Source organism: Chaetomium globosum, genomic scaffold, assembly GCF_000143365.1.
Source record: "Chaetomium globosum CBS 148.51 scaffold_1 genomic scaffold, whole genome shotgun sequence".
Classification (NCBI taxonomy): Eukaryota; Fungi; Ascomycota; class Sordariomycetes; order Sordariales; family Chaetomiaceae; genus Chaetomium; species Chaetomium globosum.
Genome location: NT_165976.1, coordinates 1,403,909 through 1,415,889, shown reverse-complemented (window position 1 = coordinate 1,415,889; position 11,981 = coordinate 1,403,909). Strand labels below are relative to the sequence as shown.

The window sequence follows — 11,981 nt, the reverse complement described above, 5'->3', positions numbered from 1 at the left end:
CCATGACCTCTTGGAGGTGTTTGGAGAGCTCGAGTATATTTCGTAGAGAAGCAAACTTATGTTCATCACCATGCTCATTGTTGCCATTTAATTGCCCCTCACAGGCACTGCCAGACGTGGGAATCATCACGAGTATATTCTAACATAACTGGGGACATCAGTTGATGTTCTTCTTGTCGATTGTTCAACGTCAGTACCACTGTTTCTTGTGTACCAGAGCGGTGCGCTAATGGAACCCCTGAGCAGCCCGGGAAGATGCGTATTACACCGAGCCACCAGGCACACGTTGTATGTGACCGCCGATGTCGATATGTGCGTGCGATCACTAATTGCTGCTAAGATTGGAACGACCCATATTCATTCTTCAACCCGGCCTATGCCGCCAAAGACGGAGACTTGAAGACCACCCATATTATCACGGGCTCCCTTGGGACCCTGCTTGGTGTTTGGTGAGTCCGGTCGCGTGTCTCCGTTTATCCGTCCCTGCTTACCAGCGTCCCCTTATCGATTTACAGGACAACATTCACGAACGTTTTGTTCTCCTATATTGGAATGGACATTGTTGCAGCCACCGCCGCAGAAAGCCGGGCTCTAGCCGATGTGGAAAGTATGAAAATGGCGGCTCGAAAGGTTAACCTGCGCGTCATAACGCTCTATTCCCTCGCGATGCTGACAGCTTCATTTGTTGTACCGATGGACCATCCGTTTATCAACGGCAAAGCATCGTCTGTGAGCGCCCGCTCCGTTTTTATTATTGCAGTCGTCGAGGCGGGTATGCCAAAAGCTGCTCACCTTTTCAACGCTGTCTTTTGTTTCTCGGCCTTTACCTGCGCCATCAACTCAATGTATATCGCCACCAGGGTTTTGCACACACTCGCGCTACGCGGACAAACCGGGCCGGAATTCATCACAAGGCGTCTGCGGGCATGTAGGTCTGGAGTACCTGTCAGGGCTGTCCTGGTTACTGGCGCCTTGATGATGGTAGCTTACATGGGACGTTCCGGCGCCCTTGGCGCAGTAAGTGATATTGTTTATTGCATTTTACGGGGTAAATCATGGCTAACTCATGGGAACAGCGTCTTGATGAGCTGGCGAATAACTCCACGGTGTCATGCCTCGTTGTTTATGCCACCATATGTGCGACCTACCTATACTTCTTCCGGACGTAAGATACTCTTCGCATGACGTCTATAGCAAAGCGGGATATCTGATCAATTGTTTAAAAGACTCGAGGACGCCAAGCTGTACGGAAACACGTCCGAGTCGCAAGCCGCCAGTTATGACCGCGACCACCCTCTTTATCCATATAAGTCCCATGGGCAGTGGCTGAAAGGCTGCTATGGCATGGCGGCCTGCATCATCCTGATCTTATTCAATGGCGTAAGCGCCTTCCTCGACCCGTTCAACGTTCGGAAATTTGTATCGGCATACATCAGTGTAAGTCCCAGGCCTCACCTACCCCTATGTCCTCAGCATACGGTACCCCACCCAGACTAAACAAGTATCACCTCTGCAGTTACCGACATTTCTAGTTCTAATTTTGGGATACAATCTCCGGAAACACGGCCTGAGGTTGTCAGACTGGTGGACTGACAAGTCCGGAGACCTAAGTAACACTGTGCAGGCAACCAGTCCAAAGCGCAAGGGCAGGCTCGAATTCCCAGATGCTGGCTTTACACGAGAGAACGTGTTTATTTTCTTGGGGTGGATCTGGGTATGGATGAAATAGGTACCTAGGTAAGCTGCTCGGTGTTGCCACGTTTATTCTACTTCCACACTGGTTCTCATCGGAGTTGACAAGAGGGATGACGATACAATTTGATTGAAATATACGGTATATTTGTTTTTATTTTGATTAAAATTGTGTTCATGATGTCATAATCTGCACCGCTATACTTCTGAAGTTTAGAGCCAACAAATAGACTACCTAGAACTGGCGCTGTAGCCTTGTGCCCTTCTATTCAATATTGAATTCATCCGAGTTGTGTTAGGAACCTGATGCCTCTAGGCCGGAGCGATGTCTCACTAGATGATGGCCTGGGGACGACGACTGCACCTGTGACCCATCCCATGTACATACCTCGGCGGATTGGCGCCCCCCCCCGGGTTTCATAACCCGCAAGTGATTGAAATGGTGATTTCGAAGTAGGTATACAAACTTTCGTGAATAGGCAAATTTCGCCTCCTACGCTAGCTAATAACCGTGTTAGACGTGTGCCTACCACTTAGCGATGCGTTATGTCATACGACAACCAGGCGTAGAGGTAGGTTTAGGACTAGACTCGACAAACCCGATAGCGGCAAGATAGAATAGCATGGGCCCTATTTTCTACTGGTGAAGCCGTTGGTGGCAAGCGAGGACAAAATGTAGGGTTAAATTGATCCAGGTTATGGTAATAAATGGATTCGCACTACACTAGGCCTCCAATAGGCGGAGAAACGCGAGGCTTGCAGTAGCACATGTACCACGCACATCACCAATGCGTGCCACGAAGGACAAACAAACATGCTCATCTCTAAACGGAAAACGCCTCCCAAAAGATGCAGTGTACCAGGGGAGGAACCCTCAGTAATTTTGTATTATACAGTGTCATCACTCTTCTCCGCCATGGCGGTCAATCTTCTTACCCCTGAATATGCCGCCTCGACCTTTGCCGATGCTTAAAGAAGCATCTTGCGGGGGTCTTCAATGTACTCCTTGATTTTGACCAGGAACTGGGTGGCCTCTCTGCCATCTAGCAGGCGGTGGTCATACGTGAGTGCAATGTACATCATGGGCCGCACTTCCGCCTTGCCATTGATAGCGACAGCGCGGTCTTTGATGGCGTGAAGACCGAGGACGGCGCTTTGGGGAAGGTTGATAATGGGGGTTCCTAGCAGAGAGCCGAATACACCCCCGTTGCTGATGGTAAAAGTGCCGCCAGCCATGTCCTCAATCGTGAGCTTGCCGTCACGAGCCTGTTGCCCCATGATTAGAGGGCGTATCGCACGAGGGGGGGCGGGGGAGATGTGGTGACATACCTTTTTGCCCATGTCGGCGATGGACTTCTCGATGTCAATCAGGTCTAGAGACTCGACATTACGCACAACTGGCGTGACAAGACCCTTCTCGGTTGCGACGGCAACGCTGATGTCAACGTAGTCCCTGTAGACAATGGTGTCGCCACCGTTGGGACCCTCAATCGACGCGTTGACGACCGGGATATCGCGCATGGCGAGCACGCAAGCACGGGAGAAAGCGCTCATGAAACCCAGCTTCACGCCCGTTTTCTTCAGGACTTCATCCTTGTACTTGCTGCGGAACTCCATTAGCGCCGACATGTCGACTTCGTTGAAGGTAGTCAGCGACGCCGCTGTGTTCTGGGACTGCTTGAGGCGCTCCGCGATGCGGAGGCGCATCCGGTTCATCTTGACCTACAAAGCCTGTCAGCTCGCTGCCTATGACGTGCGAACGCGTTTGCAACCTACCCTCCTTTCATCCCGGCTGCCCAGCGTGGCGGGGCCCTCGGTGGCTGCCTTTGCGGGTTTGCTCGGCTGTTTCGTCGTGGTAGATTCTTCCTTCGGGGAAACGGGTGGCGCAGTTGGCTTCGTCTCCTGCGCTTTGGGTTCCGGGGCCTTATCTTGTTCCGGCTGAGCCTCGGGTGTGGCCTCTTTGGGTGACTCCTTTGACTCCGTCGCGGTTGGTTTATCACCTGACGGCGCCCCGCCGAGCTCGATGCGTGCCAGATCCTGGCCGACGGTGACGGTATCCTCCTCATTTGCAAAGTACTCCTTGATGACACCAGCTTCTGGGGCGTTGACAGCAACATCGATCTAGCATCACACGGAATGTGAGTCTCAGGATACCTGCTGGAGAGAACACAGCCGTACATACCTTGTCGGTCTCGATTGTCGCAATCTCCTCATCTTGCTCGACGAAGTCGCCAATAGATTTGTTCCACTGTTTTAAAGTGCCTTCGCTGATCGACTCGGCCATTGTCGGCACCTTGACGATCTTGTCGGCATAGGTCCGCACATGTTGGAACTGCACGGGAAGTTGGCGTAGTGCTGAGCTCGTGTTGGAGAGCGCGAGTCTGGGGGCGGTACGGGCCGCAAGCCGGAGTCCTCGGTACAGCATGATGGCGGTGTTTGAATAGCTAAGGTAACAATGTTGTGCGCAGTGGTTGCGGGAATTCGAGGTTGCGGCGGAACGGGTCGGCTTCGGCTCAGGATCTGCCAGTAGCGTCGATAGCTTGTGTCCAGCAAAGCGCCCAAAAAACACGATGGGGCGATAGGAAGCAGGAACAGGCAAAGCACAATTGATCTCGTCAATACAAAAGAAAAACAGAGGAACAAGAGGTAATAATGTGTTTTAATGCGCCGTTTACAGAACCAAGGGGATAAAAAATAGCTTGTTGGTGGAATTCGATCCCAGCCTCAAATCGTGTCAGGGTTACAAGGAGCTGGGAGCGGCGCTGCCGGCGCCATCGCAGCACTGGTCTGGTGACCTCAGTCTGCAGCCGCTTGGACACAGGGATCCAGGCACCTTTGCCGGGCCTGCCAAGGCAAGGAAGGGCATCTGGCTCGGCAGTCTGGAACGGAACGCCGGTGCGGGAGCGCACTCGGCCCAGCGACCCTAGGGAGAAGGCGCCCAGTTGCTGCCTCAGGCTTCAGGCCCGAGCGGCGTGATGGAAAATGCTTGATCCGCTCCGGCTCCCCAATTGCAGGCAGGTTCGGGCAAGCATGGCTTGGCATGGTCTGAGTCCTCAGGCAGCAAGCGCTTTGGGAGCTCCTTTCAATCCACTTCGCCAATTAAGCTCGACGCCGAGGGCTTGAAAAGTCGCGACACGAGCCCAGGTAGCTATCGCCGGTATTGTCCCCGCACTTTGACCAGGAACAGCACGGATTGATTTGGGAGTGGCAATTGATACCCGACACGGCTATTGAAGGGCCTTCGTTTGTTGCAAGAGGGCCGGTTGCGGGACAATACAGGAGAAAACACGCCGCCCACCATGTCATCAAGGCAGGCTGCACTGTGAGCGACATACCCATGGAGAAGGAACTCGAGCGCTGGACACTGCTGACTCCTGACTTAGGTCGCTCTACCGCCGCTCTTTGAAGCTCGCCCTCGACTGGTCGGTACAACGTCATCTCTGGCGTGGCCAGGCTCTCTACATTCGCTCGCTGTTCGAGAAGAACCGGGACGTTAGCGATCCGAGATTGCAACGGGTACGCAACTGATTTCATCGAGAAGAGAAATACCAAGTCAGAGGAGGCTGACGTAGGCAACGCGTAGGTACTACTAAAGGAGACGGAGAAGCTGCTGGAGAAGTGGAAACATCCGGACCCCTACGTCCATCCGACTGCTCCCGGAGGTGCGCATTTCCATGACTGTGTTTCGGGCCAACATTATTCAGAGCTAATAAAAACGCGTAGGATCCAAGTACGAAAGGAACCTTCCGGCGCCTCACCTCGATCGTGAGTTATACCCCATTCCAATCATCTGCGTTACTGTCTGACATGCTTCAAAGCCCCGCCGCCGCTCAAGTTTTAACGAGACCCTTTCAAGGTGGAGATGGCCTGTATATAGGATTTCCAACACATTAGGCGTATTCAAGCATTTTCTGGTCCACGAGTGCTTGGACGAGGATTTTGACGACCTCATCCGTGCTTTCCTATCCTGCTTGTGTTGAATTGAAGCATGGAATTTCCCCGATACGCAACTCAGAGCGTCGACGTGGCTTCGGAATAATAGCGAAAAACTCTTGCATTGGAACCAGCATTGGATGTTCAGAGGATATTCTCATTCATAACCATGACCATGCCCATCATGGATTAATGTACAGCCCAAACACGCGGGAAAAAAAAAAACAAAACAACCGATGACCCGAGACCGTGACCCCAATATCATGAACCCAGCGTGCCGACCAGAAAGAAAAAAGCAAACACAGCCACAAAAATTTAAAGCTCCTGAGACAAAGTCTTGCCAGTCTTGCCGGTCTTCTTGGGCAGAAGGTCTGAAATAGTGTTAAAAACCAGTCGGGCGAGGTAAGAGGGAGTGACATACTCTGGTGAATGTTGGGCAGGACACCACCTTGGGCGATGGTGACGTGTCCGAGTAGCTTGTTCAACTCTTCATCGTTCCTGATGGCGAGTTGCAAGTGACGGGGAATGATACGGGTCTTCTTGTTGTCGCGAGCGGCGTTGCCTGCCAGCTCCAAGATTTCGGCAGCCAGATACTCGAGGACAGCGGCCAGGTAGACGGGGGCACCGGCACCGACACGCTGAGCGTAGTTTCCCTTGCGGAGGAGACGGTGGACACGGCCGACGGGGAACGCGAGACCAGCCTTCGAGGAACGGCTATCAAAATATTAGCACAAATTGTTGGTTTGACGCGTTGAGCCTTCAGGTTTGGATTCCAAAGACCCAAACCACGATAAGACGCGGGCAGATGCGAAGGGCACTTACGATTGCGCGTTCTTGGAACCGCTCGCCTTGCCACCGGATTTGCCGCCGCCAGTCATGTTGATGGATGTTTTGGGGTGTAAAAAAAGTGGAAGTTGGATCTGCTGATAGCGAGAAACGTCTCGATGCGTAGATGCAGTAATTGATGAGAGGGCTGAAGTTTGTGGATTGGGAGTTGGAAGAAGTTGAGCTGCGGTGGGGGATGTGCGAGTTAAGTAGTTTTCGCGTCAGGGTGCGAGATCACGGATCACTCGCGCCTTTCTCAGGTTGTTGATCGCAGCTGTTGGAGCTAGTCCCAAACTGGCTGTGTGCGTCGGGGTGCGATTACTCGCGGTATGGAAAAAAATTGGAGCAGGTTATGCGGGGCCCGCATGATTGGCCGGCTGCGGGCTGGGTCTGGCGTGCTCCACCAGACACCCTTTTAAATCAAAGCGTCCGCCTCGCCCAACGCGAAAAGAGTGGCTCATGGGCGAGAAAATAATGCTACCAGCCTTCTTTCAAAAAACGGGTTTATTTCCCTCCCTGGTCTCGCGCCTAGGCCATGCACAACACAGATGGTCGATCTGATTCCAACACCACCACAACATCCCTTTTCGCCCATCTCTGGCCAACAATGACCGCTCGCTGACCGAGGGATTCTGATCGAGTTGGCTCAGCTTGTCGTATGTGGCCCAACCTGACTTGGCTCCTGGGTACCTCTCGAAAACCTTTCGGCTGCCAGAAATCCCGTCCATGAACACATCCTTGCTCCATGACAGTTGCTAGTCAACATCTGGGCTGCCGCCAGTTTGTCACTCCCAGCGCCTCTCGGCATAATTGTGTCGAGGGAAGCCTTCCACAGCCTTTCATTGGGCTTAGTCCTCGCGGTATCTTTGAGGGTTTCATTGAGATTTGGGGGTCGATTTAAGCAGCCAGGGCCAGCAGTTTTAGCTCCAGTAACTTTGCGTGTGGTTTGGGAAGCATGAACTCCTCTGGGTCTTTGGGTTATAGTTTCGGTACTTGTACGTCTCCTTGGCGTCTGTACTGGAACCACGGTTTCGATGTAGCTTCATAGATGGGATGAACCCCATTCTGGAAGGCAGGGCTGGGGTCTCCGTCCTCAGGGACCAGTATAAGGCGGGGCGTCAAGCGCATCGGGTACCCTTCCATGCGGCTCTTCCCGATGCCAGTGCTTATTTGCCCACATCTGTCACGCGTCACCGTGCTTGGTGGCTGTTCCCCAGATCTTGGGAGCGGATATAGACATGTTTGAGTCCCTGGTGGCCAATCAGGCTGGGGGATTCGCCATGGGGATCATAAGGCTGATGGTGTTGAGACCCTTTCGGCGCCGAGTTTGACTGGCGGGAGACACCCCCTGCGATTCTTCAGAAACCCTTACCCTCCCCTGCCTCCCCTGCCACGACCTTACCAACAGACAGGTAAGGCAAACATACAGGCAGGAATAACAGAGACATTTAAAGTTTATTCTTATCTATGTATGTACACGGTACAACCTGGCGAGGCTAGAATACGAGACTCGACCCCACATTGTGGTGTTGCTGGAGGACAATGATATCACCAGACCTCAGAGGTTTGGATGAGATTCCCGCGCCCAAAAGCCAGGGACAGGAAAGATCTGTGGTACCAACTCTGCGTTATGGGACAACGGGGCACACCATGGCCTCGGTAATTTCAATACAAGCCTTCAACGCTAAAGATGAATGAACGCTATGCCTGGAAGCCTGCCCCCTCTCTCAGCTCAACGCGTTTGAGATACGGGAACGGCTGAAGCGTCAGGGTCATCTGTTGTGTATGATGAGAGGCGTGGTGAGGCGTGACGAGAAAGGAACGCGAGGACGCGTTTGAGCATGCTGATTCTCGAAAGGTAACCGCCATTTTGAGGAAGTTGAGCGGGCATTTTCGAAAACAATTACGAAGGTGCCGACTTAGTGTAGTTACGAGACAAGCGCAGCCAAATTGGGACGTGTTGTGGCGCTTGGGCCATCGCGTCATCTCATTCTTTGTGCCGTTCCTGGGAGTGTATTTTTCGCCAAATCACGTCGCCGGCAAGAAGGTCCCCACTTCTCGCGCGGTCACCCCCAAATCAGCAGAGCCACTCCTGCCAGGCGCGTCCAGCTACAAAAAGCCCACTCCCCCTCGCCAACTGCAATTCTTCCCGCATCCACCAACTTTCTTTCGCAACATCCACGCCAGCACGATCGTCAGATTCATCAAAGACTTCTAGTCGCATCGCATACTTTTCATCGTCATTCAATTCCCAGACATCCAAAATGGCACCCAAGGCCGCTGACAAGAAGCCCGCCTCCAAGGCCCCGGCTACCGCTTCCAAGGCCCCCGAGAAGAAGGATGCCGGCAAGAAGACTGCGCCTTCGGGCGACAAGAAGAAGCGGACCAAGGCCCGCAAGGAGACTTACTCTTCTTACATCTACAAGGGTGAGTTTTGCGCTGACGCGATTGCCTGGGTGGAAGCAATTCCGAATCCACTCAGGCGCGCTCCACTCAATCGCGACCGGTCACTGACAGCCTTGCAGTCCTGAAGCAGGTCCACCCCGACACTGGTATCTCCAACCGTGCCATGTCTATCTTGAACTCATTCGTCAACGGTGAGTATTTGTCTATTCGGTCACATGCGCGAGCTGTTTTCTGATGCGTTCATTAGACATTTTCGAGCGTGTCGCTACTGAGGCTTCCAAGCTCGCTGCCTACAACAAGAAGTCCACCATCTCCTCGCGCGAGATCCAGACATCCGTCCGTCTCATCCTCCCTGGCGAACTGGCCAAGCACGCCGTGTCGGAAGGCACCAAGGCCGTCACCAAGTACTCGTCCAGCACGAAATAGACGGCGGGGTCGGGTTTTGTTTTCTCGTTTTTCTCTTAGGGCACAGGGATTGCTTGGCATTTGGGAGTCATGACGAGGCTGGCCAAGGCACACACGCCCCTTGGAGTCTCTTAATGCAACGCGTTACGGATGGTCTGCTTTTTGGGGGCAATGTTTTCATGGTTATGGGGTTTGCGGTTGTACAATACATGCCTTGATATCAGGGTTTCAGGCGAAATGAACTCGTGCATATGACCAAACCATCCAGTGCACAATCCGTTGTGGGCGACCGCATTATCCGCAGCCTGAGCCATGACGCCGTGCATTGGCTATGTCGTGGATCTTGCCGAAATGACTGGCGTGGACCGGGTGGATTTCCAGCATCGTTTGGCGGGAAAATATGTCAGGTTATCTAGATGAGCTACAGCTGTCTACAGTAATGTTCGGTTGGGAACCATGTTATCCGAGACCCGCCTTGGAACGCTTCATGACTTGTGCCACAGGTTCAAGTATACCCTGGTTGTCCAGCGCGCCCAGCGACATGCCCTTGCTCCAGCCCATCTTTTCTAACATGTTACGCCCCTTGTTTTCCTGGCCAAGCTCTGGGACCGAGCCCCCCACAATTTCTCCCTCCTGGAGTGCGAGTGCCTTGTGTCCGGACCGGTCTCCACCCGTGTTTCTTGGGAATTCGGTCCTGGGACCCTTGAGGTCGACACGGTGGAAGTATTTACGATGGATGTGCGATGCCGCTTGGTTAACATGACTAGTCGCATCTTCAGCTCGAGTCGACGTGTACCGGACGGTTCGGTTCGTCCGATAAAGTACAGGACGGCGTTGGTCGCCTTTGCCAATGGACTGTGACTTGACCTTGAACTTATTTGCGAGCTCGTGGAGAATCTTCCGCGCATGCTTATCAAGGGGGGGAAAGTCGAGACTGAGATGTGGTTAGTTCGATGCAGAGACAGTAATAACCCAGGAAACACTCACCGCTCAGCGGAGCCGAGGAGAAAGGAAGTCAGCTCAAGTTTCATATCGTCCAGCTTCATGCCTGACATATACTTGACTCGCAGGTCATCGGGGTCGACATTTTTGCCCAACAACCCCTTGGCGCGGAGAGCCTCGCGTTCCAACTTGCGGCTCTTTTTTCGCTCCCGGTCTCGCAACCAGGCAGTATTCAAGGTTGCCTCAATCTCCGAGTCAGACACTGCAAAGTGAGGGGGTTGCTTGCTACGTCGTTTGCGCGTCTGCCCGGTGAGCTGGCCCCAGTCGGCAAGATCCAAATTATCGAGCGCATCCGCAACCTGGGTAGCGCTGGCGGGTTCACGCACACCACGGCTCGTGCCTGCTCTGACGGGGCGCTTTCTCGATGCCGTTTTATTATCGTTATTGACAAACGAGCCGGAGTAAAGCAAGAGATCGTCGCCTCCCAGCCCAAGTTCTTCCTGTTTAGCGAGAAGTCGGGCAAGTGTCTCATCGTCCATATCTGCCTCCGAGTCTTTCTGACCGTCATCCCAATTCACAAGGTCGTCAACATCGGCATCGCTTAAGTCGGAGCCTCGACACTCTTCTCCCTCCTCGTTCAGTACATCGTCGTCCATAGGTGATTTGTCGTTGCTGAAACCGAAATTGACTGCATCATCGTCGCCACCGAGGTCTCGACGGCCGGCGGCAAACTGGAATTGACTTTCGATGTAGTCGTTGTCCGAGTCTGCCGCCATATTGTCAATGTAATCGGCCAATATTGCGTCCTCGTCCTCGTCCCCATTGTCCAGGGCCTTTGGAATCCGCGAGCGCTTCTTCCGAGGCCGTGGTCGCCCACGGGAAGAGCGGGTTGGATGCGCAACAGCTCGAGGAATTGGACTTCTTGCACCCACAATTGTCTCGGATTTGTGCTGCGTCAACTCCGTGGAGAGTGCAGTCATAGAGCTGGGACTGATGACTTTGTTTTTCTGAGCAGTTGCATGGCCGTTCGCAGTCCGACCCTTAAAGAGAATAACCTCTTCGCTCGAATCCGATCCAGAGAATGAGGATCTCGGACTTGGGATTTTCGGAGGCGGAACGGTGTGGTCCATCATGGGTTCGTCCTCTGCGAGATCAAAGAAAAACAAACCCGCAGTTTCGTTTACTGGTGTCTTTAACTGTTTGCCTAGATTATCAATTGACTGTTTTTGCGTAAGCGGCTCGGCCATAGTGGTTTCTTGTCTCATGGTTTCGAGGGTGCTTTCGGTCGAGGTTTCAACATGAATGGCCCCTGTCTGAGTGTCTGCATTTTCCACCTCGACGGTGCCGCTGGTTCCCTCCGTGGGATCCCGAAAAGAACCCTCGGGTGTGAGGGCTGCTGGCGCATCGTCGGATGGCCGTGCTTCCTTGAGAGGTTCCACGACCCCGGCGCTCACAAACGTGACGGGCTTCTGCCGAAGCTGAGCATCTCCCGAGCCCCAAAGTGATGAGAATTGATGGGATGCCGTATGCTTCGCCTCATCTTTCATAGAGAATCCTATTTGGAGTTAGTAATCCAAGGTTGATTCACAGTGACGGGATCTTAATCTACCGTTTGACTGAAAGCCTGTGTTGGCAGTTGCGGGCAAGAAGTCTCGCAGTTTGCCTCGGTGTGCTGCAGGCCGACCACGTGAAGACTTGGGTCCTGGAGAAGGCCATTTGCCCCTTCTGGGCGGCATGGCTGCGATGGCTTGCAAACAAAACGGGGAGACGTGGATTCA

The 11,981-nt window shown here is 53.3% G+C and overlaps 6 protein-coding genes across 6 annotated transcripts; 3 read left to right on the top strand and 3 right to left on the bottom strand.

Moving 5' to 3' along the window:
- Positions 1-615: 615 nt before the first annotated feature.
- Positions 616-2,198, top strand: CHGG_00470 (uncharacterized protein; the record flags this gene model as incomplete). The annotated part of the gene is made up of 5 exons (XM_001219690.1): positions 616-1,017; positions 1,077-1,165; positions 1,227-1,437; positions 1,517-1,714; positions 2,172-2,198. The coding sequence occupies 5 exons, from the start codon at positions 616-618 to the stop codon at positions 2,196-2,198; spliced, it is 927 nt and encodes a 308-aa protein (XP_001219691.1).
- A 463-nt stretch (positions 2,199-2,661) lies between these two features.
- CHGG_00469 (uncharacterized protein) lies at positions 2,662-4,117 on the bottom strand (the record flags this gene model as incomplete). The annotated part of the gene is made up of 4 exons (XM_001219689.1): positions 2,662-2,958; positions 3,022-3,414; positions 3,469-3,813; positions 3,875-4,117. 4 exons carry the CDS (start codon positions 4,115-4,117, stop codon positions 2,662-2,664), a joined length of 1,278 nt encoding a protein of 425 aa, XP_001219690.1.
- Positions 4,118-4,991: 874 nt separating this feature from the next.
- Positions 4,992-5,220, top strand: CHGG_00468 (uncharacterized protein; the record flags this gene model as incomplete). The annotated part of the gene is made up of 2 exons (XM_001219688.1): positions 4,992-5,014; positions 5,076-5,220. 2 exons carry the CDS (start codon positions 4,992-4,994, stop codon positions 5,218-5,220), a joined length of 168 nt encoding a protein of 55 aa, XP_001219689.1.
- Positions 5,221-5,940: 720 nt separating this feature from the next.
- Positions 5,941-6,817, bottom strand: CHGG_00467 (uncharacterized protein; the record flags this gene model as incomplete). The annotated part of the gene is made up of 3 exons (XM_001219687.1): positions 5,941-5,996; positions 6,047-6,194; positions 6,773-6,817. 3 exons carry the CDS (start codon positions 6,815-6,817, stop codon positions 5,941-5,943), a joined length of 249 nt encoding a protein of 82 aa, XP_001219688.1.
- A 1,897-nt stretch (positions 6,818-8,714) lies between these two features.
- On the top strand, positions 8,715-9,282 carry CHGG_00466 (histone H2B; the record flags this gene model as incomplete). The annotated part of the gene is made up of 3 exons (XM_001219686.1): positions 8,715-8,877; positions 8,976-9,047; positions 9,104-9,282. 3 exons carry the CDS (start codon positions 8,715-8,717, stop codon positions 9,280-9,282), a joined length of 414 nt encoding a protein of 137 aa, XP_001219687.1.
- Positions 9,283-9,720: 438 nt separating this feature from the next.
- CHGG_00465 (uncharacterized protein) lies at positions 9,721-11,939 on the bottom strand (the record flags this gene model as incomplete). Its single annotated transcript, XM_001219685.1, has 3 exons — positions 9,721-10,195; positions 10,249-11,758; positions 11,813-11,939. The coding sequence occupies 3 exons, from the start codon at positions 11,937-11,939 to the stop codon at positions 9,721-9,723; spliced, it is 2,112 nt and encodes a 703-aa protein (XP_001219686.1).
- Positions 11,940-11,981: the final 42 nt, after the last annotated feature.